The sequence below is a fragment of the Hemitrygon akajei genome, chromosome 2, assembly GCF_048418815.1.
Source record: "Hemitrygon akajei chromosome 2, sHemAka1.3, whole genome shotgun sequence".
NCBI lineage: Eukaryota > Metazoa > Chordata > Chondrichthyes > Myliobatiformes > Dasyatidae > Hemitrygon > Hemitrygon akajei.
In genome coordinates, this window is record NC_133125.1 from 66913615 (window position 1) to 66937235 (window position 23621).

The window sequence follows — 23621 nt, forward strand, 5'->3', positions numbered from 1 at the left end:
TAGTCTGTTTTGTCGTGTGCTTTTGTGACATCATTCTGGAGGAACGTTGTCTCATTTTTTAACTGCATTGCATTTGTGGTTTCTAAATGACAATAAACCGAAATTCAATTCAAATTTAATTCAATATACTAAATTTACTTAGAATGTCGTTTATAAACCTATAAGTTCCCATGGCTATTTTGACTATACCTCTTCCCACTCTTGCCTGTAAAAATGCAATTCCCTTTTCTCAGTTCCTTCATTTCCACCACCTGTTCCCGAAATGAGGTTTTCCTTTCCAGAATGTTGTCCTTCTTCAAAGAACGGGGTTTCCCTTCCTCCATCACTGATGCTGCCCTCACCTTCATCTCCTCCATTTTTGTGACATCTGTGTTCACTCATCTTCCTGCTTCCTTTAGCGGAGCAGATTTCCTTTTGTTCTCACCTACCACTCCATGATATGCCACAGTCGACCACATCATTCTCCACAAGTTCCACCATCTTCAATAGGATCCTACCACCAAGCATATCTTTACCATCTCTTCCCCCCCCCCGCACCCTCTGCTTGCCGCAGGGGTCGCTCTCTCCATGATTCCCTTGTCCATTCGTCTCCCCACTAATCTCCCTCCTGGCACATGTCACTACAAGCAACAGAAATGCTGCACCTGCCCATTCACCTGCTCCCTTGCTTCCATTCATGGCCCTAAACAGTCCTTCCAGGTGAGGCAACCTTTCACCTGCAAATCTTTTGGGATTGTCTATTGTATCAAGTGCTGCTGATGCAACCTCCTCCACATTGGTGAAACCTGATGTAAATTGGGGGACCACTTTGTTGAATACCTCCATGCTATCTGCTAGAAGTGGAATTTCCCAGTGGCCACGCTTTTTAATTCTTATCCCTGTTCCCCGTCTGCCATGTTGGTCCATAGCCGCTTCTTTTGCCATGATGAGGCCACTCTCAGGGTGGAGGAGCAACATCTCATATTCCATCTAGGTAGCCTCCAACCTGATGGCATGAATTTCTCCTTATGGTAATTTCTAGCTAGTCCTCCTTCCTCTTCGGCCACCTTTTTATTCCGGTGTCTTCCCCCTTTATCAGTCCTGAAGAAGGGTCTTGGCCTGAAACATCGACTGTTTATTCATTTCCAGAGATGCTGCCTGACCTGTGTTCCTCCAGCATTTTTTGTGTGTGTTGCTTTGGATTTCCAGCATCTGCAGAATCTCTTGTTCAGAATGTCATAAGTTTCATCGGCATGAGTTCTATTTCTGCTGCTTTATAATTAGTAGAAGGTTAAATATAATGTATGAACAAAAGCCTAATACTTTTAACGAAGCCAGTTTTGGAATTAAATGAAGTAAACTACTTTCTTTTTTTAAACAGATGAATTTAAAGGCCATTCGTTACTGCAAGCTGCAAAGGAAGCTGATTTGGCAAAAGTGAAAAAGAGTCTTGCTTTAGAGATAATAAATTTCAAGCATCCACAGACCCATGAAACTCCACTGGTAATGATCTGAACTGTGCTTATTGCAGAAAAATTTGCTTTAAAATGGTTTTAAAAAAATAAATGAATGATCTTGTACAGCTGAAGAATTTTGTAGCAGGGAAAGCCCAATCAGTTGTCGTGCTTTAAAAGCTCAATATAACATGTTAAACTAAGACAAACCAGTAGTAGATAATGCCCAATTATATAGAGATATGGCATAGGAACAAACCATTTGGCCCACTGGGTCTGCACAGGCCATCAACCACCCATGTACACAAATCCTACATTAGCCACAGTTTTATTCTCCCCTCTTTCTATCAACTACCTACAAATTCTACCACTCACCTACACACTAGGGGCAATTTGCTGCGGCCGTTTAACCTACCAACCTGCATGTTGTTGGCCTGAGGGAAAGGAAGCCTAAGCAGTCACTGAAAACGTGCAAACTCAAGAGTCTCCCTGGTACTGTGTGACAGCAGTTCTACCAGTTGTGCCACTGTGCCATTCTTTACCAATGTCGTTTTGTCTTGGGGAATTACAGTTCTGCAGTCTTGATATCAACAAAGTATTATGTTCAATGGGTAAAACAACTTGCCAGCAGAGGGTTTCTTATGTGAGCAAGACAACTATTTTGTTTTTGCATAGTAGCTTGGAATTTAAGCACAATGCATCTTCTTGAATTAATCATTGGTGGAATTAAACCTATTAGGGATTGCATAAACTTTTCTCAGGCTTCCAGCCGAGTCCAGGTGTCAATTTTAACTGATGTTTGGATAACAAACTCCAGCATCTTCATCAGGGATGATATCTAGTCTGATGGTGTATATATACTCAATTCCCTGACATCCGTTTCTCCTTGATTGGTTAGTCCTCACCCAATCAGGCTTTTGCTATCCCACCTTGTTTAAAATCATATTCCAGTTCTTACAGAGTGAGACCTTCATGAAGATGAAGAAAGCCATTGAAATAAGAGTAAAAGAATTTTAGCAAAGACAAAGGTCTCGTTCTAAATAAAAATTGATTGAGGACTAACCAATCTGGAGGGATGGTTGATGAGAGTTGAGTATATAGACCACCGGCCTAATCATGCCTAGGTATCATCCCTGATGAAGGTGGTGGGGTTTGTCATTGAAGCGTCAGTTAAAATCAACACCTGGACCCAGCTGGAAGCCAGAGAAGAGTTTATGCGTCATATACGCAAGGAAAGCACTAGATCCTTTTTCACTATTAGGGAATGTTAGAGCTCACTTTATTTGAGCATTGCTGTTTTGTATTAACATTGAAAATTTGCCCATTCGGTTAACATTTCCGATTCCTTTGACTCAGAATTATTGTAATTTTCACTCTTTTTTTTCATTGACATTGTCTCATGGTGATGTCCATTCTGGTTGGTTGGCTGCTGATATATAAAAATTCACCTCCTGGTCCACCTGGGCATTCTAAGAGGAACAATACCTCATATCCTGCCTAAGCAGTCTCCAACCTGCATGAACACTGAATTTTCAAACTTACGATAACTTCTCACCCTCTGTCCTTTTTCCCCATTTCTCATTTTCCTTTTATCTTCTCCTGATTCAACTTGCTCCCTTCACCTTATCCTTTCCCACATTCTCTGTTTCTATTGTTACGTACCCCGTAACTGGGTCACTTACCAGCAAAGATAGAGCGGTCCGTTGAAGTCTGATGGTACTATTTTTTAAATTCTTTATTGATAAAGGGGCACAAAAACAAGATTAATACAAAGATTCAGATAATATAAGTCGTCAATACTCAATCTAAAAGCGCGGGTATAATAATAATAATAAGAAATAAGCTCTATGGTTGTCTAGGGGATAATGTATTGTCCGATGGAAATATAAAGTTCACTCAGTTCATGCAGGCTGCAGCCTTTGGGTTTAAGAGAGACGGTTTTAAACTTGCCCGGGTCTTTTATGATGTCAATCCGATGAGTCGGGGGAGTTGGTTTCCCGTTGTTAGTTCAAATCCGTTGTCCGTGGTACCAGCCACCAGCTCCAGGCAATGGAACTGAACGCACGTGGCTTCCTTCAAATGGCTTCCTGCTATTACGGGATCGCTAGCGTTTCTTCTGGTGCGTCTGAGGGGCCGTTCCTACAGCCCCTCTTTTTATCCTGACTTGCAGGGTCATAGATGTCAATCAGGTTGGGGGATGATGCAATCTCTCCCCTTCACCCAGCCCACTTTGCCCGAGGGCTCTCACGTAGCATAGGATCTCAATCCACAAATGTGTCTCCAAGAGACAATGGCCATGTCTCGTGACTTGACATCGCCGGGGAACGAGGCATTTTGCACGTCTCTCTTTCATTTCCTGGGTCCCCTGACCCAACCCAATAGTGCTCTTGCAATTCTCACAAAGGAGGGGGGCTGCGGGCATAACACCTCCCCTCTTCAAAGCGTTTTTACCAGCGGTTAAAAACAAAGTAGTACAGAGTCTTACAGGATTGGGGAAGCTAACACAATACCAAAGTTTTTCTTTTCTACAGAGTAATACGGTGATACATTTAATTCAGCATCCAAACAGTTAACGATTACAGTGTCACTTCCTTTACTAGCTTAACATCTTGTACCTTACTAAAGTCTTATAGCATCAGACTTCAACTTAATAACCACCTTTTTTTTTCAGCAAACAAAACTAACAAGTTGTGATCTTAAGCTTACGTGTATACTACCAAAGGTCATGCAAATACCAATCGTTATGTTGCTTTCAACTTAACAGGCAGGCTTCCAAGGGGTTTGTCTTTATTATTCACGTGCTTTGTCGAAATCCCGTACAACCGGCTGGGCTATTTAAAAATGGCGCCCTTCATTAACCGTCGCCTCTTTTCCGGTGAGTTCCTACATGAGGAACTCGGGTAGTTTGGCGAGGTAAACTTCCGCCTGCCTCTTTCATAGGGGTTATTTTATCAACACCGTGTCCCAAACTTAGACCATTTCCACCCAATTCTTTAATTTTACACAGGTGGCTAGCCCTCTCGTCCGGACCCTTCAGGCTATTGGTTTTTAATTCGAACTCTTTGTTCAAGCAGCATTTCAAATTCTGCCTCTTCACACCACATTCTGGAATAACAATAGGGTGGGGGGCCCCGGCAACTCCCGGCTTAATCTGTAAGCGATCTGCAGGGTTTAAAATTTCTTCATTCGATTTGGGAACTGCAGATTTCCCCTTTCCTTTAATAATAATATTTATCTCCCCATTTTTGAGCTCCACATTGAGTTTCACCACACCTTCGAGCACAAACACCGGGGAACTCTCACTTCCCACTATTACCTAGGTTAACCCTTTCTTCACTGAACCAAGTCTATCTGACCCAAAAGGACGGCTGTCTCATTCAGCTGAATCAAATACCTCAGACTTTTTCTGAGCTCCGTTACTAGGTTCAGTACCACGTGCATCCCCATCTTGGACACACTCAAACAGGACATTGACCTCTTCCAGGCCTTCAATGCCCGTACCCTTTTCAAATTCTAAATTCCCCTGATCCTCCCAGTTACTCTCTGGGCAACTCCCTTCCGGAGTAAACTCAACCGCACGGGCTGAAACAACCTCTTCTGCCAACCCAGCAGACTTCTTCAAGGCAAGGGCACCCTTTTCATCTAGGACTGCCCTCATTCCATTGTCGGAAACACCTTTAGAATTTTCAACTTCGTCAAACAGGTCTGCCAAACCAGACAGATCATCCATGTCCAACTCTGGGCCTCTTAACTGCTCTAACGGTTCCTCATCTTTATTTTCTGCCTCTAGAACCTTGCTCCTCGCTAAAGGCAGATCTACCTCCTCTCCCTTACCCTCTTTCACTTTACTACTCTTCGTTTTACCACCCTCTAAACCCTCGTGGCACAGGGTCGGTAAAAACGTCTCGGCCAAATCGAAACTGGCCAGATTTAAACTGCTCTCGTTCTCAGCTGCCTCCTTCGACAGGCTGCGAGTGACCGCGCATGCGGGATAGCTCTTGGAAACTAGGGGCGGAGCCTCAACACTCACAGGCTGTTTTATCAGCGTCATGGCTGCCCAAACCTTACCACCGGCTAAATCGTTACCAAGAAGGACGTCCACGTAAGTTCTCGGGAATTCTGATGGCACCCCTATTTCAACTGGTCCAGACACCAGCTCACAATCCATAATGACCTTATGTAAGGGCACCATTTCTATCCTTTTTTTTATTCCTTTCACTGCTACCATACCCGTTGTTTGACCAAATTCTAGTACCTTACTGCTGATCAACGACAGCTCAGCCCCCGTGTCTCTCCAGATTCATACGGGAATTGGTGGGTCCCCCTCCCTCAAAGACACGGTCCCGTGTGACAGACAAGTCTCAGACCCTTCTCGTACTCTGTCTACCCGGGGCTCTCTTGTCAATTTACTGATTACCACGGCACATCCGATAGGGACTGCTGCTTTCCCTTTTCCCGTCTCCCTCCTCGGAGCAAAGCACCGAGACGCAACATGCCCGCTCTTCCCACAATTAAAACAGGTCAAGCTCGGAAATCTCTGGCCATCTGGCCTTTCCCCCTCAACCTTACCACTAGCTCCCGGCGGACTTTCTCGATCGTTCCCACGGTCTCTCGGGGAACTTTTATTCGAGGAAAACTTTGCCTTGTGGGTTAGGGCATATTCATCTGCGAATCTAACAAATTCTGAGATGGACTTATTCGGCTTCTCATTCAAATACATCCGGATCTCCTCCGGAACACAACCTTTAAATTCCTCAATCAAAATTAACTCCCTGAGACGCCCATAATCCTCGTCCACTATTTCTGTGGTGCACCAACGGTCCGAGAGCACACCCCTCACATGGGCAAACACGGTATATGTCTGATTCCACCCTTTCCGTAAATTTCTGAACTTTTGTCTATACGCTTCAGGTACTAGCTCATAACCCCGGAGAATGACCACCTTTACTTTGTCATAATTCTCCTCCTCTTCCTCCTCCATGGACAACGCCGCATATGCCTGCTGTGCCTTCCCTTTTAACACACTTTGTAACAACGCCACTCACTGTGCTCTGGGCCACTTCTGATTCACTGCCACCTTTTCAAAAAGCAAGAAATAACTATCAACATCCGTCTCCTCGAACGGGGGTACTAACCTCAACGCCCGACTAGCATCAAACTGTTCCTCTAGGCCTGACCCCTGACCGCGTTGCTCTTGCTTTAACTTCTCCATCTCCAAGTCATGTTTCCTCTGTCTCTCTGCCTTCCTCTCCTTCTCGGCCCTTTCCTTCTCCTTCTCAGCTGCTTCCAGCTGTTTTAACTTAATTTCATGTTCCAACCTTACTTTCTCCAACTCTAACTGAGCCATCCCACTAGCTGGTACCTTTTCAGGGATATTTTCCAATACCTCAGCTGCAAACACATTCTTCTCGATGTAATACTGAGTTATGGCCCTTCGCACCTCCCGCTTTTTCATTGACGACCTCACCTCTGCGAGGTTTAACCCCTTTGCCAAATTTACCAAGTCTGATTTGGTGGCCGCCTCTAGCGCCTCCAGAATCGGGTTTTCTATAAATTCATCCACGTCCATCTTTGCTGGTTTCCTGTCTGGCTACCCACGTACCAGATCCAAGTTTGGACTTACAAGCCCGATTCACTGGTTCCCCAATTTGGTATCAAATCCCGGACGAGCCCCCAATTTTGTTATGTACCCCGTAACCGGGTCACTTACCAGCAAAGATAGAGCGGTCCGTTGAAGTTTGATGGTACTATTTTTAAAATTCTTTATTGATAAAGGGGCACAAAAACAAGATTAATACAAAGATTCAGATAATATACGTCATCAGTACTCAATCTAAAAGCGCGGGTATAATAATAATAATCAATAAGAAATAAGCTCTATCATTGTCTAGGGGATAATGTATTGTCCGATGGAAATATAAAGTTCACTCAGTTCATGCAGGCTGCAGCCTTTGGGTTTAAGAGAGACGGTTTTAAACTTGCCCGGGTCTTTTATGATGTCAATCCGTTGAGTCGGGGGGAGTTGGTTCCCCGTTGTTAGTTCAAATCCGTCGTCCATGGTACCAGCCACCAGCTCCAGGCAATGGAACTGAACGCACGTGGCTTCCTTCAAATGGCTTCCCGCTATTACGGGATCGCTAACGTTTCTTCTGGTGCGTCTGAGGGGCCGTTCCTATAGCCCCTCTTTTTATCCTGACTTGCAGGGTCATAGATGTCAATCAGGTTGGGGGATGATGCAATCTCTCCCCTTCACCCAGCCCACTTTGCCCAAGGGCTCTCACGTAGCATAGGATCTCAATCCACAAATGTGTCTCCAAGAGACAATGGCCATGTCTCGTGACTTGACATCGCCGGGGAACGAGGCATTTTGCACGTCTCTCTCTCATTTCCTGGGTCCCCTGACCCAACCCAATAGTGCTCTTGCAATTCTCACAAAGGAGGGGGGCTGCGGGCAAAACACTATCGCCATCACCCACACTCCTTGCATGGATTTCCCATCCCCACCTCGCTCCCCTTTATGCCATCATCCACTGTTCTTCAAAGGTTTCGTATCATATTCCATAATCTTCAACCCTTTGTCACTTCTACCTATCACCTCCCAGCCTTTTATATTATTCCAAATCTCATCTGCCTAAAACCCCCACTCACCTGGATCCCTACTTCCCTTGCTAGCCCTTGCTTCACCCCATCCCTGCACCTTTCTTTCCAGTTTAGAGGAAGGGCCTTGTTCTGAAAGGCCAAATGTCCATTTCCCTACATAGATGCTACCTAGCCTGCTGAATTTCTTTGCTCCTTTCTGTTTCTCCAAATTTCCAACTGTGGTCTCTTGTGTCTCTGTAAAAAAAAAGTCCTGCATTGATATATGTATTGTATCCTATATGCTGATAAAAGCTATTTGCAGTGCCTATAAGAAGTATTCCGCCGCCCCCCCCCCCCCCCGGGAAGTTTTCATGTTTTATTGTTTTACAACATTGAATCACAGTGGATTTAATTTGGCTTTTTTGACACTGATCAACAGAAAAATACTTGTGTCAAAGTGATGTAAATTAATTACAAGCATAGAACTCAAAATAATTGGTTGCATAAGTATTCACCCCCTTCAAGTCAGTATTTAGTAGATGCACCTTTGGTAGCAATCACAGTCTTGACTCTGTGTGGATAGATCTCTGTCAGCTTTGCACATCTGGACGTCACAACATTTCCCCTTTCTTTACAAAACTGCTCAAGCTCTGTCAAATTGCATGAGAATCGTGAGTAAACAGCCCTTTTCAAGTATAGCCACAAATTCTCAATTGGATTGAGGTCTAGGCTCTGACATAGCTACTCCAGGACGTTAACTTTGTTGTTTTTAAGCCAGTCCTGTGTAACTTTGGCCATTGTCTTGCTAGAAAAACAAATTATCTCCCAAGTCACAGTTCTCTTGCAGACTGCATCAGGATTTCCCTGTATTTTACTGCATTCATTTCACCCTCTCAAGCATTTTTCCTTCACAGGCCTTCCAGGGCCTGCTGCACTGAAACATCTGCTCAGCATGATACAGCCATCAGCATGCTTCATGGTAGGGATGTTGTATTATTGATGATGTGCGTTGTTTGACTTATGCCAAACATAGCGTTTTGTCTGATGCCCAAAAAGCTCAATTTTGATTTCATCAGGTTGTACAACGTTCTTCCAGCTGACTTCAGTCTCCCACATGCCTTCTGGCAAACTCTAGCTGAGATTTCATGTGAGTGTTTTTCAACAGTGGCCTTCACTTTGCACTCTTCCATAAAGCTGTGACTGGGCAACAGTTCTGTGCACAGTCTCTTCCATCTCCGCCACTGAATTTTATAACTCCTCCAGAGTTGTCATAGGTCTCTTAGTGGCATCACCCACTAGTCCCCTTCTTGCACGGTCACTTAGTTTTTGTGGATGGCCTGCTGTAGGCAGATTTATAGCTGAACCATATTCTTTCTATTTCTTGATGATTGACTTAACTGTACTTCAAGGGATATTCAGTGTCCTGGAGGTTTTTTTGTATCCATTTCCTAGCTTGTGCTTTTCAATAACCTTTTCGCAGAGTTGCTTGGAGTGTTCTTTTGTCTGCATGGTGTGGTTTTTGCCAGGATACCAGATACCTGTGTATTTTTACTACAATCAATTGAAACACCTTGACTGCACACAGGTCTCCAGTTAACTACTTATGTAATTTCTAATACCAATTGACTGCACCAGTGATAATTTGGTGTGTCATATTAAAGGGAGTTGAATACTTGTACAATCAATTTTGTGTTTTATATTTGTAATTAATTTAGATTATAAAGATCTGTTTTCATTTTGACACTAGAGTCTTTCTGTTGATCAGTGTCAAAAAAGCCAAACTAAACCCACTATGATTCAATATTGTATAACAATAAAACCAGAAACTTCCAAGGGGGGTGAATTTTTATGTAGGCACTGTATATCGCTGACATTTAGTTAAAAGCAATTAAAATGTGGAAAATGACATCTGAATTCCTTTTTCAGCATTGTGCTGTGGCTTCACAACACCCAAAACGGAAGCAGGTAACAGAACTGCTTTTGAGAAAAGGAGCAAATGTGAATGAGAAAAATAAAGAGTAAGTATTTGTTATTAATAGGTTTACTTGTATCTGAATTTATTAAGCCAGTTATAAACACTGTCAAATTACATATCTTAAAAATGTTGGGCTGTAACTGAAGATGTTTTCGTTTTTGTTGATGGTGAAGGGAAAATTGCTTTAGGGTGACTAAAGTAACTAATAGTGAACCTGAAATTACATCATGTAGTCTGCAAGTCTGATCGTTGGATTAACTATGTGATGATTTATAAAAATATGATAAGCATTGCCTATCCTAACCACATTGGTTAATGTTGACATAAAAGGATTAACTTTGTAAATTTCCCTTATGAAAACGATGTGTATTTTTATATGCAGTAACTTGTACAAGACAAAATGTCATATTAACTTGAAGTAACCTTTTCCATAAAGTATTCAAATTCTTACATATCTGATTAGCACCAACTGAATGTTATAGTATATTCTATTCACAGTATCCATAGTACGTTGCTCCCTGTGCCACAGTAGCACAATGAATGAGTGCTGAGGAAATGGGGCAGGGGGCAAGGTTTCAAGTTCTTGGATCATTGGGGCCTTTTCTGGGGAAAGGGTGACCTGTATGAGAGGGATGGGTTGCACCTGAACTGCAGGGGCATCGATATCCTACCCTGGAGGTTTGCTGATACTACTTGGGAGAGTTTAAGCTAGTTTTGTAAGGGGTTGGGAACAGGAGCCCCAGGTCAGTAAGGGAACGTTTGGACCAGAAGTTAGATGCCAGGGCAAGTGTTGAAAGGCAAAATCGAAATAACAGGTATAATAAGTCGGTTAGTTTGAAGTGAGTGTATTTTAGTGCTAGGAATATTATAGGAAAGGGTGATGAACTTAGAACATGGATCAGGACATGGAGCTATGATGTTGTCACCAGTATTGAAACTTAGTTGAGGCAGGAATGGGTGATTACAGGTTTTTGAAATTTTTGTTAAAATAGAGGAGGAAAAAGAAGAGTTGCATTGCTAATCAGGGACAATATCACAGCTGTTCTCGGGAGACGTAATGGAGAGGATAGGAATAGGAAGGGTGCAGTCACTGATAGAATTGTACAACAGACCCCCTAATAGCCACCGGGACATTGAGGAACAAATATGTAATGAAATTAAGGAAATGAGTTAAAATAATAGGGTTGTTATCATGTAGGATTTCAACTTCACAAATATAAACTAAGACCACCTTTGTGCAAGGGGTTTAAATGGGGTAGAACTTGTTAAAGAAGGTTTCTTAAATCAGTATGTGGACAGTCCAACAAGAGGAGTGGCCATCCTGGACCTGGTGTTGGGTAATGAGCCTGGCCAGATGACTGGCCTGTTAGTGGGTGAACAGTTAGGGAACAGTGACCAGAACTCCTTCACTTTTAGGAAAGCTGTAGATGAGGTTAGGTATGTTCCTCGTGGGAGAGTTTTAAATTGGAGTAGGGCAAATTACAAGGGCATTCGGCAGGAACTAAGAAGTGTTAACTGGGAACACCTTTTCTCTGGAAAGTTCTGGAAAGGTCATGACTTACCAACTTGATTGAGTTTTTTGACAAGATGATGAGAGAGATTGAGGAAGGTAGGTCGTGGATGTTGTATACATTGATTTTAGTAAGGTGTTTGACAAAATCCCTCATGGAGGCTAATCCAGAAGATTAAAATGCATGGGGTCTGCAACATTTCAGGCAGTATCTTTGGGAGAACTGGAATTAATAGTTTAACATTCAATCAAAATCATTCAGCTTTTTTTCTCTCCATAGATGCTGTCTAATTCACTGATCATTTTCAGCTTATTTGTCTCGGATTTTAGTTATCTACAGTTTTTTTTAAACCTTTGTACATAATTTACAAAATTTAATATTTAAATTTCTTACAGTTTTCTTACACCACTACACGTGGCTGCGGAAAGAGCACACAATGATGTGGTGGAAGTTCTTCACAAGCATGGAGCAAAGGTATGTTTTCCTTCAAACTCCACAAACTTAATGCAATTTAATTTGTTTCCACACCATGACAACTTCGTTTTTTATAATGCCTTTAATGTCCCCCATAAAAGGTCATTAGAACAGGAGCTGGGAGTAAAAGGGCGGTGTAGCTTTGTGAGGGAGGAAGAGGTGGAGCTTCCAGAGCCTGTGATCGAGTGACTAAAATGACGGTAGAATTGGAAGAGCTTACAGGCATCAGGGATGTAGGACTGGAAGGAATTACCAAGGTGGGGACGGATGAGCCCTGAAGGAATTTGTATAATGATGAGAATGTGAGCCTTTGCTTCACTGGGAGCTAATTCATTGACATGTAGATCAGCAAGCATGATGCACCCCTGGATAAGGGCAACAAAGTTTTGGAGGATCTCCAAGCTTGTAGAGTGCAGAAGATTGAAGGCTAGCCAAAAGAATATTGAATGATGGGCATGAATGAGGTTTATAGTAGTTAATAGACTGGGAAATCAGCAGTGTCACCAAGATAAAAGTGTTGCTCTTAAATGGTGCAATCACATATGACTGGATTTTCATTGGAGTTGTGACAGAAAAGTTCAGGACAGTTTTGCATGACCTTGAGATGTGGCTGGAGAATAAACTGATGGTTCAAGATGGGACTGTCTGTGACAAGAAAATGGTCCTTCTCACAGTCTTTAGTTGGGAGAAGCTTCAGTTCATCTAGTATTAACTGCAAGGCAAGGTTGGAAACTTCGGATTATTCATGAGCAGGTAATAGAAAATGAGGATTTTATAGGGGAGTTATCGGTGTGAAATAAAGTTAAACAATTCAAAAGGTGCCTGAGGGTTAGTTTAGTGGACACAGTAAGTTTATAATCTGGTAGTGAGAATCAGTTGGAGAGTTAGTAATGGCAAAGGATGAAAGTTGCACGCATGGAGGTATTACATTCAAAAGATAATGATGTTATTATGGGTAGTGATTTATCCCTGAGCACTGTGATGCTGATGCTATCATCGGTTTTAAAAAAAAGGGTTATGTGTCTTTGCCATGTAAGGAGTTAGTTCCTGAGTTTATAGAACATACAACAGAGCAGTACAGCACAGGAGCAGGCCTTTCAGCCCACAATGTTGTGCTAAACCAATTGAACTAGCAATCAAATGGTCAACTAAACAAATCCTGTGCCTGCACAATGTCCACATTCTTCCATTTTCCTCACATTGATGTGTCTATCTAAACTTCTCTTAAAAGTCTCTACCTCTACCAGCATCTGGTGCAGTGCATTTCAGGCACTCACCACTCTCTGTATCAAATAAAATCTTGCCCCTCACATCTGCTTTGAATTTACCTTGTCTCACCTTAAGCGCATGCCTTCTGGTATTAGACGTTTATGTCTACTCTAGCTATCTCTCAAAATAATCTTATAAAGCTCTACTCAGCCTCCACGACTCCAGAGAAAACAGCCCAAATTTGTCCATCCTCTCTTTATAGCATATGCCCTCTCCCTCTCCAAAGCCTCAACATCCTTCCTATAATGGGGCAAGCAAAAGTGTATGCAATACTCCAGATGTGGCCTAAATGCTTTTATAAAGCTGCAATTTAACTTTGTGACTTTTGAGCTTATTGTCTCAAATAATAAATGCAAGTGTGCCATATGCCTTCGTAACCACCTTATTTGGGAGCTGTGATCCCTCTGCTCATCAATACTTGATGGTCTTGCCCTTAACAGTGTACAGTCTAGAATGTTTTTTGAATATTTGTAGCTCGGGTTGAAGCATTTGATGTTCGATGTTTGCCAAGCTTGACAGTTAGCTTGCAGATGTTTCAACACCTGCAAGGTGATCAAGGTGACATCTTCAATGTGCAGTGTTTGTTTTCTTTTCCCTCTGGCTGTGCTTGCATTTATATAGCCCCCCCTTCCCAGTTCGCTTGTCTCAGTACTGATTGGCTACTCCTTCAGTTGTTCTTTGAATTCTATTGGCTTATGATTCTTTGGCTTTCATAGATGGTGTCTATTTCAATGTGTTTGTTTATTGAATTATTTTATGGTAATCCTCAAGTGTTCAGCTTGATTCTAGCTACCTAAACTTTACATTCTTGACGTTTTCTCTTTGATTAAATTCATCTCTGCTCTTGACATCCAAAGTTCTCTTTCCTTGCCATCCTTGTCCTTTGCTGGAACGTACCTGTGCTGTACCCTGTGTCACAAACACATGAATATCTGCAGTTGCAGGAAATCCTGTTTTCATACTGTGTGTCATTGGTCTTTAAACACCCTCCATATGTCAGTTGTCGACTTGCCCAAGAACAGTTGTTCCCAATTAACTCTTCCTAGTTCTTGCCTAATGCTCTTGTAATTTACCCTGCTTCAATTTAATATTCTCCGGCAAGGTCCATACGTTGCCATGTGGTGCAGAAAGAATTTATTAATTTTAATTACTGTTGGTGGATATCATGATAGGCTGGACTGTGAAATCCACTACTATGTTAAAGGGCCAAACCTTTTGAGCAACCAGTACATCCTAGCCACTTCCGATCTTCCTTTAAGAAAACAATTCATTATGACCAGCGTTCAACAAGTTCTTCACTAAATATCGACTAAAATTGAGGCAGCATCTTATTTTTGATATTTTACAAAATACCCATTAAAGATTCTTCTCATTTATACATTCTTAGAACAAATTTCTATTTGCTTGATGCCATTTTGTAATATATTCCTATACATTTTATTGTGAACCCTGAGAATTTCTCAGCAGTCCATTTTCTTTCACATCATGATTATTTTGACGTAACTGTAAATCTGGAATCTTAACTAAATGGTATAGAACTGTCATATATTGTTCGGGTAATTCGGGTAAGGGTGGGAGGCGGGGGTATCAACGGAGGTCAGTGAGTTGGATGTTCATGCCGGCAGGAAGGAGGCTACCTAGGCAGGAGATAAGGTATCATGAACATCCAACTCACTGACCTCCGTTGATACCCTTAACCCCATCCCTATCTATTATTTTAGTCTGGTTCTCTTTCTCTCTCTTTTTCCCCCCTCACTATAATCTCTCCCCCCCAGCCCTACCTTTCTTTCTCTTTTATTTCCCATAATTCTCCACCTTCCCACTAGCCCATTTCCCTCCAACCTATCACTTCCCAGCTCTCTACTTTATCCCTCCCCCCACTTCTTATCCCCCCTCGACCATCCCATGTTACTTCACTCCTGATGAAGGGTTTTGGCCCGAAACGTCGTTATTACCTCCTCCCATAGTTGCTGTCTGGCCTGCTGAGTTCTGTCAGCATTTTGTGTTTTTTATTTATTTCCAGCATCTGCAGATTCACTCGTGTTGCAATTAGACAGTTTTGCTTGGTTTGATAGTCAAGTCAAGTCACTTTTATTGTTATTTTGACCATAACTGCTGGTACAGTACATAGTAAAAATGAGACAATGTTTTTTCAGGACCATGGTGTTACATGACACAGTACAAAAACTAGACTGAACTACGTAAAAAACACACAGAAAAAAACTACACTAGACTACAGACCTACCCAGGACTGCATAAAATGCACAAAACAGTGCAGGCATTACAATAAATAATAAACAGGACAATAGGGCAGTAAGGTGTCAGTCCAGGCTCTGGTTATTGAGGAGTTTGATAGCTTGGGGGAAGAAACTGTTACATAGTCTGGTCGTGAGAGCCCGACTGCTTCGGTGCCTTTTCCCAGACGGCAGGGGGGAGATGGGTTTGTGTGAAGGGTGCGTGGGGTCCTTCATAATGCTGTTTGCTTTGCGGATGCAGTGTGTAGTGTAAAGGTCCGTAATGGCAGGAAGAGAGACCCCAATGATCTTGTCAGTTGACCTCACTATCTGCTGCAGGGTCTTGCGATCTGAGATGGTGAGATTTCTGAACCAGGCAGTGATGCAGCTGCTCAGGATGCTCTCAGTACAGCCCCTGTAGAATGTGATGAGGATTTGGGGGGGGTGGGAGATGGACTTTCCTCAGCCTTTGCAGAAAGTAGAGACGCTGCTGGGCTTTCTTTGCTATGGAGCTGGTGTTGAGGGACCAGGTGAGATTCTCCGCCAGGTGAACACCAAGAAATTTGGTGCTCTTAATGATCTCTACGTCGATGTTCAGCAGGGAGTGGTGGCTCCATGCCCTCCTGAAGTCAACAACCATCTCTTTTGTTCACATGCAGAGACAGGTTGTTGGCTCTGCACCAGTCCATTAGCCGCTGCACCTCCTCTCTGTAAGCTGACTCGTTGGTCTTGCTGATGAGACCCACCACGGTCATGTCATCGGCGAACTTGATGATGTGGTTCGAGCTGTGTGTTGCAGCAGTCATGGGTCAGCAAAGTGAACAGCAGTGGACTGAGCACACAGCCCTGGGGGGGCTCCGTGCTCAGTGTGATGGTGTTGGAGATGCTGCTCCCGATCCGGACTGACGGAGGTCTCCCAGTCAGGAAGTCTAGGATCCAGTTGCAGAGGGAGGTGTTCAGGCCTAGTAGGCTCAGTTTTCCAATCAGTTTCTGAGGGATGATTGTGTTGAATGCTGAACTGAAGTCTATGAACAGCATTGATGGTGTATTTATTTTAATATTGGTTCAGATAATGCAATAAATGTCATATTTTGTGAATAGCTCAATAATGAAACAACCTAGAACCTTGAAATTTTGTGAGTTGGCTTAGCATAATAATAAGGGCAATATTTATTGTTTATTTCTTTAAAACTCCTACTGGAGGTCCTCCATAGCCAAAAGGTGTCTAATTTTAATTTTCCCCATTGAAAATTGATAAAAATTTTCGGATTTATTTTTGAGGTCCCAAATATTTGGGTGGAGCTGACCTAAGTACTTTTGGTCGACCTGAATCACAAAGAGAAAATTTAAAATTTATGTGCCAAGTTTCTGCAGAGGATAAGCTATGATCTTTTGGATGAAGATGGATGAATGTATGAAAGAATCTACTGAGATACCAAAAAAAAGATACAAATATGGAAGCTGTTCATAGTAACAAAGGAGCCTCTTGTTTTGGGTATTTATGGTGGAACCGGTAGAATTTTTCATCTCTCATTTTGGCTAAAGTTCAAATACAAAACATAATTGCCCTAGCCTTAACATCATCAGATACTTCTTCAACATTTCAGATGGGGTAGGTGGCCGCTGGAGTTTGGTGGTTGGGGAATTTGCATATACGGCTTTTATACTCCCCTTAAATAAGGAGGCTCCAACATGTGATACTGGTTGGAAAATTGCAAGGGAAAAATACTGAAGATTCTAAGTATTGTCTAGGATGAATGTACAATTGTTCACAAAAATCCATTGAAGCATTAGGTCTGAAGTTGCAGGTCTTATTCGTAATAATAAATTGATGAGAAGTGTTACTTTAGTGTTAATTGAAAATTCTCATCAAATGCCACAAGTAATTTATGAGGTATTATAGAAGATGTGTATTAAAACATACATTTGGGAAAATGTTTAACGATTACCGCTGAAGAACAGAATGTAAGCACGTTTGAAGGCCGTCTGTGAGAGTTTGCTCAAATTAGAAAATGGAGGAATGAAATATGGAGACTCATCACGAATGATTTCAATGAAAAGCTTTGGCTGAATTGTATCATTTCATGATCTGATTCAAGGTGTTTGCCCAAATGTCATTCAACACTATTTGAATTGCTAGTTATTTCATGAACGATGCAGTTCAGGTTATGAATGAGGATCACCAATGAAGCTTGTACTTGTAAATCTATTTGATGGTATGACAGATATTGTAATGGTACATTTTCCTGTTGAATTTTAAATATTCTGGCACCACCTGGTGTGTCATTGCATAAACTTAAGAAGCTTCAATCATGCTATTATTGGTACAAAACGCTGGAGGAACTCAGGTCGGCTAGCATCCGTGGAAACAAGTAGTCAGCGTTTCGGACCGAGACCCTTCGTCAGGACTGAAGAGGGAAGGGGCAGAGGCCCTATAAAGAAGGTGGGGGGAGGGTGGGAAGGAGAAGGCTGGTAGGTGCCAGGTGAAAAACCAGTAAGAGGAAAAATCAAGGGGTGGGGGAGGGGAAGCAGGGAGGGGATAGGCAGGAAGAAGGAATATAAGGGGAAAGCATGATGAGTAGTAGAAGAAGGCGGAATCATGAGAGAGATGATAGGCAGCTGGAGGAGGAGGCAGAGTGAAAGTCGGATAGGGGAGGGAATTACCAGAAGTTGGAGAATTCAATGTTCATGCCAAAGGGCTGGATACTACCTAGAGGATATATGAGGTGTTGCTCCTCCAACCTGAGTTTGGCCTCATCATGGCAGTAGAGGAGGCTATGTATGGACATATCTGAATGGGAATGTGAAGCAAAGTTGAAGTGAGTGGCAACTGGGAGATCCTGTCTGTTGTGGTGGATGGAGCGGAGGTGCTCGACGAAGCGGTGCCCCAATCTGCGTCGCGTCTTGCCGATGTAGAGGAGGCTGCACCGGGAGCACCGGATGCAATATCACCTCTCTCATGGTTCTACCTTCTTCTACCACCCATAGTGCTTTCCCCTTACATTTCTTCTTCACCTTTCCTGCCTATCCCCTCCCTTCTTCCCCTCCCCCACCCCTTGATCTTTCCTCTTACTGGTTTTTCACCTGACACCCACCAGCCTCCTCCTTCCCACCTTCCCCGCACCTTCTTTATAGGGCCCCTGCCCCCTCCCTCTTCAGTCCTGACGAAGGGTCTTGGCCGGAAACGTTGATTGTTTGTTTCCATGGATGCTGCCAGACCTGCTGAGTTCCTCCAGCGTGTTGCTTTGACCCCAGTGTACCTTGTGTTTATGCTACAATTGGTTTCCACCAATGCTATGCCTCAGCAAAAAATATTACTACCACATGAATTTGAGGACACATCAGCAACTGGTAGTGCTTTTTTCTGAAATTGTGTTTGTCCCTCAGACACTAGACATATCCTTTTAAATTGAAGCAACTTCAGTTTCTTGTTCAACTTAGTTTTGCTATGCAAATTAATAGATCACTGAATTGTTGGCTTTGATTACAAAATACAATGCTTTCCCATTGTATGTTTGCTGGTCCAGAATTAGAGATCAATGTAATCCATTATTTTTACATTGGATTCAAATGCAAGAAATAGTATAATTTAATGGACTTTAATTTCGAAATCAAATAAATTTGTACAATGTGATTCCCACCGAGAATTACATTAAATTTCTTTGAATATATTTTTTCAGTGTGTATGTTTTAATTAGTAACTTTAAAGTATACAATGTTAATCTTCTACTCACTTAATAATTAAATGCTTATAATTTCATTTACAAAAATTGATGGCATGAAAATAAATGCAAACATTATTATTGCCAGCATTATAACCCAAATGATCTGGGTAGCAGCTAGTTGTATTATAAACCTATAAAAAAAAAGTTTATTCTTGTGAATACAGAGCAAATACTTTGTCATGGTATGTATGCACAACAAAAAACTCCTGCTGTGCCTTTCCTTCTGACTAATATTCTCACTTTCGCAGATGAATGCTTTGGATACCCTTGGTCAAGCAGCTTTACATCGAGCAGCACATGGTGGACACTTACAGACATGTCGCCTCTTGTTAAGTTATGGCAGTGACCCTTCCATTTTGTCTCTTCAAGGGTTTACAGCTGCACAAATGGGGAATGAGTCTGTGCAGCAAATACTTAATGGTAAGTGGATTGTACATTTCGTTAGGGTTTAGAACCTGCTGGAAATATTCAGCAGATCAGTTGTCATCCATGTAGATAGCCTAAGCCACAGGACAGTCTCTGCAGAATCTCCCTTGCTTGCTGCATGTTTCCATCACTTTCAGTTCTTATTTCTGTTTTCTGCAAAGAGTAGTCTTGATTTTGTTTCATTAGGTTACACATTAATGAATGGAGCAAATAGGAAAAGCATTAAAATAAATTTGCCTGCATATATGAGTGTCTTAATCTACACATATTGAGTACGAAAGTTGTGAATTGAAATTGTTGCTCCCAATAATATTAAGCAACTTGGTTTAATTTTAATTTAAGGCATGAAGCATGCAAAGTAAAACGTGAAACACGGAAAACCCTCCAGATTATACATCTTTATTTTGGGTACATGTGTTATGCCTTATCCTGATTCTATCAATCATAGGAAGGAAGATGCCTTAATATTAAAGAATAAATTTATGAAGTGAATTTGTCATTACTGATTTCTTTTTGGTTTTGTTTTTTATCAATTCCATGTTTTATGACATGCACATACCTATGTTAGAATGGTTTAGAATAAGAAATAATATGAAAACTATTTACATGGACAGTATATAGCTAGGGTGGCTGAGCCATTTGCACAGTACAGTATATTGTCTTTCCATTTACCAAATAACACTAAATACTACTGAGCTAATATAAAGCTAAGTACTCACATTTTTATCTCCTTAAGACTTCTGCACAGTACTGCAGATTAAGAGGCTTTTCAGTTAAACTTTGTAAGAGATCTTTTGCAGATTAGTATTGTGTTCAAAAGAGCATAATTACACTTTTTTAACTATTGCGTACATTTGTATGAAAGAGTTCAGTATTTTTTCAGTTTGTTGGATTAATAAGTGACCCATCATAAAGCTGCACACTATAGTATTTTACGCAAAGGTTTTAAGTGTTATATTAATACAGATGATAATCCTATACGTGTTTCTATTTAGAGAATGTTCCATTGCACAATTCAGACGTTGATTATCGACTCTTGGAGGCAGCAAAGGCTGGAGACCTGGAAACAGTGAAGGTAGTTAATTTTTCTTGGTAAAAGAATAGTGGTTCTGTGTTTTTAATATTTTGTGGGAGTTTAAAAAAATAAACATAATTTGTCAAGGAATTTTTATGATCACTGATTTAACAGTCAGCTCAAGAATGCTTGTAAATGCAGTCTCTCTGCAGCTGTTTTGAGATAAAGATGCTGAATATCTACTCATGTCCAAAAACTCCAGTTGTAGACAAATATTACTCATGATATTCAAAGTATAGTCTCGTTGATACCTTACGTAACTTGAAGTATAGCAACCTTGTTTTTGTATTCAGTACCTCTAGGTGACGGGGTGGAGATATGTCTCTACCAAAGGAGGTGTAAGGTGCTCCTTCCCTCCCCTAGCCTGCAGGTCAACCTTGGAGTCGCACCTGCTTAGCCCAGCCCCAGATCAAGGTCATGTGAAGCCATGGGAGCTGTGGTGGATGGTCGTATGAGCAGTTGGTGCATATCACAAGCCCTGGTTATGCAAGCACTGTAGCTAGGCAGACAATCTGTAGATTATGGATAATGACTGGGGTCACTCATCTTGTAAAGACATGCCCAGAAGAAGGCAATGTCAAACCACTATGTAGAAAATTTGCCAAAAGCAGTCATGGTCATGAGACCATCATACGACACGGTACATAATGTTGACACTGATAATGACATCTAGCAATGAACAATATTATTGTGTTAGGTTTTCTGTTTACTTGTTTTACCTGTATACTAGCAAATCATGCGGTAAGGCATCCTGCTTTATGTAATCCCTCATTATTCAGATAATGTGCTTTTTTATTTTTCATGCCAATGCTGCATTTTCTTACATTATATTGTGTAATCTAGATCTTTAGGCAGTCACATAACCCTTCTATATTTCTATTAATGACAACATATACAACTCATATCTCTAAGAGTCACCTTGTGGTGGTGGAGTGGCTTGTGAGTTCCTGAGATCCCGAGAGCCATGCCATCAGAGGTTTAGCTACTTGTTGGGTCACCAGTGGTGGTTAGATGAAGAGGAAGGTTCCAGACACAGCAATCCAACCAAAACCTCTGCAGTGGAGCTAGCAGAAGATGATGCCATATCACAATGGCAGTGAAGGTGGACAGAGACTGCAGCAGTGAAAAGTATCCAGTTGTCTTGCATCCCGTGCCAGTCAATCCTGACCCCGATATGTCTAGGACCGTGTGGTGGTTGCCTGTGAATCAGTCTTCCTTCCCATGTTAAACAAAGTCATGCACAGGCATTCTCCATTGACGGAATTCACCGTAACATCCTGGATTAAGTCCTGTGGCGATCAGCAAATGGCAAAGGGAACAGGATTATGAGATCAGAAAGTTCCTAGTCTCAAGCTGCCACATTGGGCTGTGGATGTTTGATTCAGTCACTGGGCTCTTGGACTGAGGCAGAAAGAGCCCTTCAGCAGCTGCACCCACAACTGAGCAGTTTTATTTAGGATCCACTCTGCTCACCCCATTTAGGGAAAGGACTGGAAAAGAGGCCCTAAAAATAGCTGTCTCGAAACTTCTGACAGGGTTACCACGTCCAGAGAGATTACCATATGCAGTCAGAAACAAAGAAACATGACCTTTGGAGCCTGAATGTGAGCACTCTGATAGATAATACAACCAGTGATCACCCAGAGAGGAAAATTGCAATCATCACCAGAGATCTGAGAAGATGCCAAATTGACCTAGCTGCTGTTTCTGAAACCTATGTGGCAGATGAAGGGCAACTGAAAGAAGGATGGTTATACCTTCTGAAAAGGGAAGAAAACTGATGAGCCCAAGATCCACAGTGTTGGGTTTGAAATAAAGACTACTTTGCCAATCAATTCTCTGTACTAGCTGTTGGGATCAGTGAAAGTCTGTTGCCGAATGGTTTTGGCCTGAAACATCGATTGTAGTCTTTTCCTAGATGTTCCCTGGCCTGCTGAGTTCCTCCAGCATTTTGTGTGTGTTGCTCAGATTTCCAGTATCTGTAGATTTCTCTTGGTTGTGAACGTCTCATGACTATCTGTTTAGTGCCTATCATCTAACCAGATGGCAACTGTCGTGAATGCTTGTGCACCAACTCTGGACTCAAATGAGCTTGATAAAGTGGCTGCTTTTGTTTGCCTAGACGTGACACTGTAGAGCATCCCCAAGGAGGATAAGATAGTTCTCTTAGGGGACTTCAGTGCCAGGGTTGGTCAGGACTTTAACCCTTGGAAGAGTACCATAGGAAAGGAAGTCATTGGCAACATCAAATCAAATAGAATACTTCTCACCATATGTGCTGAGCACAATCTTATCATCATGGACACTCTCTTCTGCCAGAAAAACAAATTCAAGGCATCATGGCAGCACCCCGATCTAAACAGTGGCATCTCATTGACTGTGATGTGAATGTCACAACGGCCATGAATAACACAGATGATAGCTGGACAGATCATCGCCTGATTTGCTCCACCATGTCTGTCAGACATGAAAAGACAAGAGTTCATAAGAAGCTAACCAGACCAAGACTTGAGAGCCCGCTTGACATTACCACTCAACAGCACCTTTTGGCCTTGTTTGGGGAAAACTTCCAAACGGAATATCCAGAGGATGTTGAAGAACACTGGGGTCTACTTGTATCCACCATCCTCGATACCTGCAAAAACATCCTTGGGTACAAATTCAGAAAACATCAGAATTGGTTTGATGATAATGGCATGGAGATTGAACAAAATATCTTCACGAGAAGGAAAGCCTGGCTGAGTGACATTGGCAGTAAGGCCAAAAGAGAAACTTACTCCAAATCAAAGGCAAATGTCGAGCACAGGGTGAGAGAGCTAAATACTTGGTGGACTAGAAATCCAGAGCCTGGCAGACTGGTGACAGGAGAGGCTTCCTCAGTGCCACCAAAGCAGACTGTGGTCCAAGTTACTACAGATTA

The 23621-nt window shown here is 42.1% G+C and overlaps 1 protein-coding gene across 2 annotated transcripts in view; it reads left to right on the top strand.

The window, feature by feature from the left end:
• Window positions 1-23621, top strand: part of tnksa (tankyrase, TRF1-interacting ankyrin-related ADP-ribose polymerase a) — a 133693-nt gene that overhangs the window by 61265 nt on the left and 48807 nt on the right. For both annotated transcript variants that reach the window (XM_073024327.1, XM_073024335.1), the window contains 5 exons: window positions 1361-1482; window positions 9939-10030; window positions 11894-11972; window positions 19449-19620; window positions 20622-20701. In XM_073024327.1, the coding sequence (XP_072880428.1) occupies window positions 1361-1482; window positions 9939-10030; window positions 11894-11972; window positions 19449-19620; window positions 20622-20701 (545 nt within the window). The remainder of the gene's footprint in view (window positions 1-1360; window positions 1483-9938; window positions 10031-11893; window positions 11973-19448; window positions 19621-20621; window positions 20702-23621) is intronic.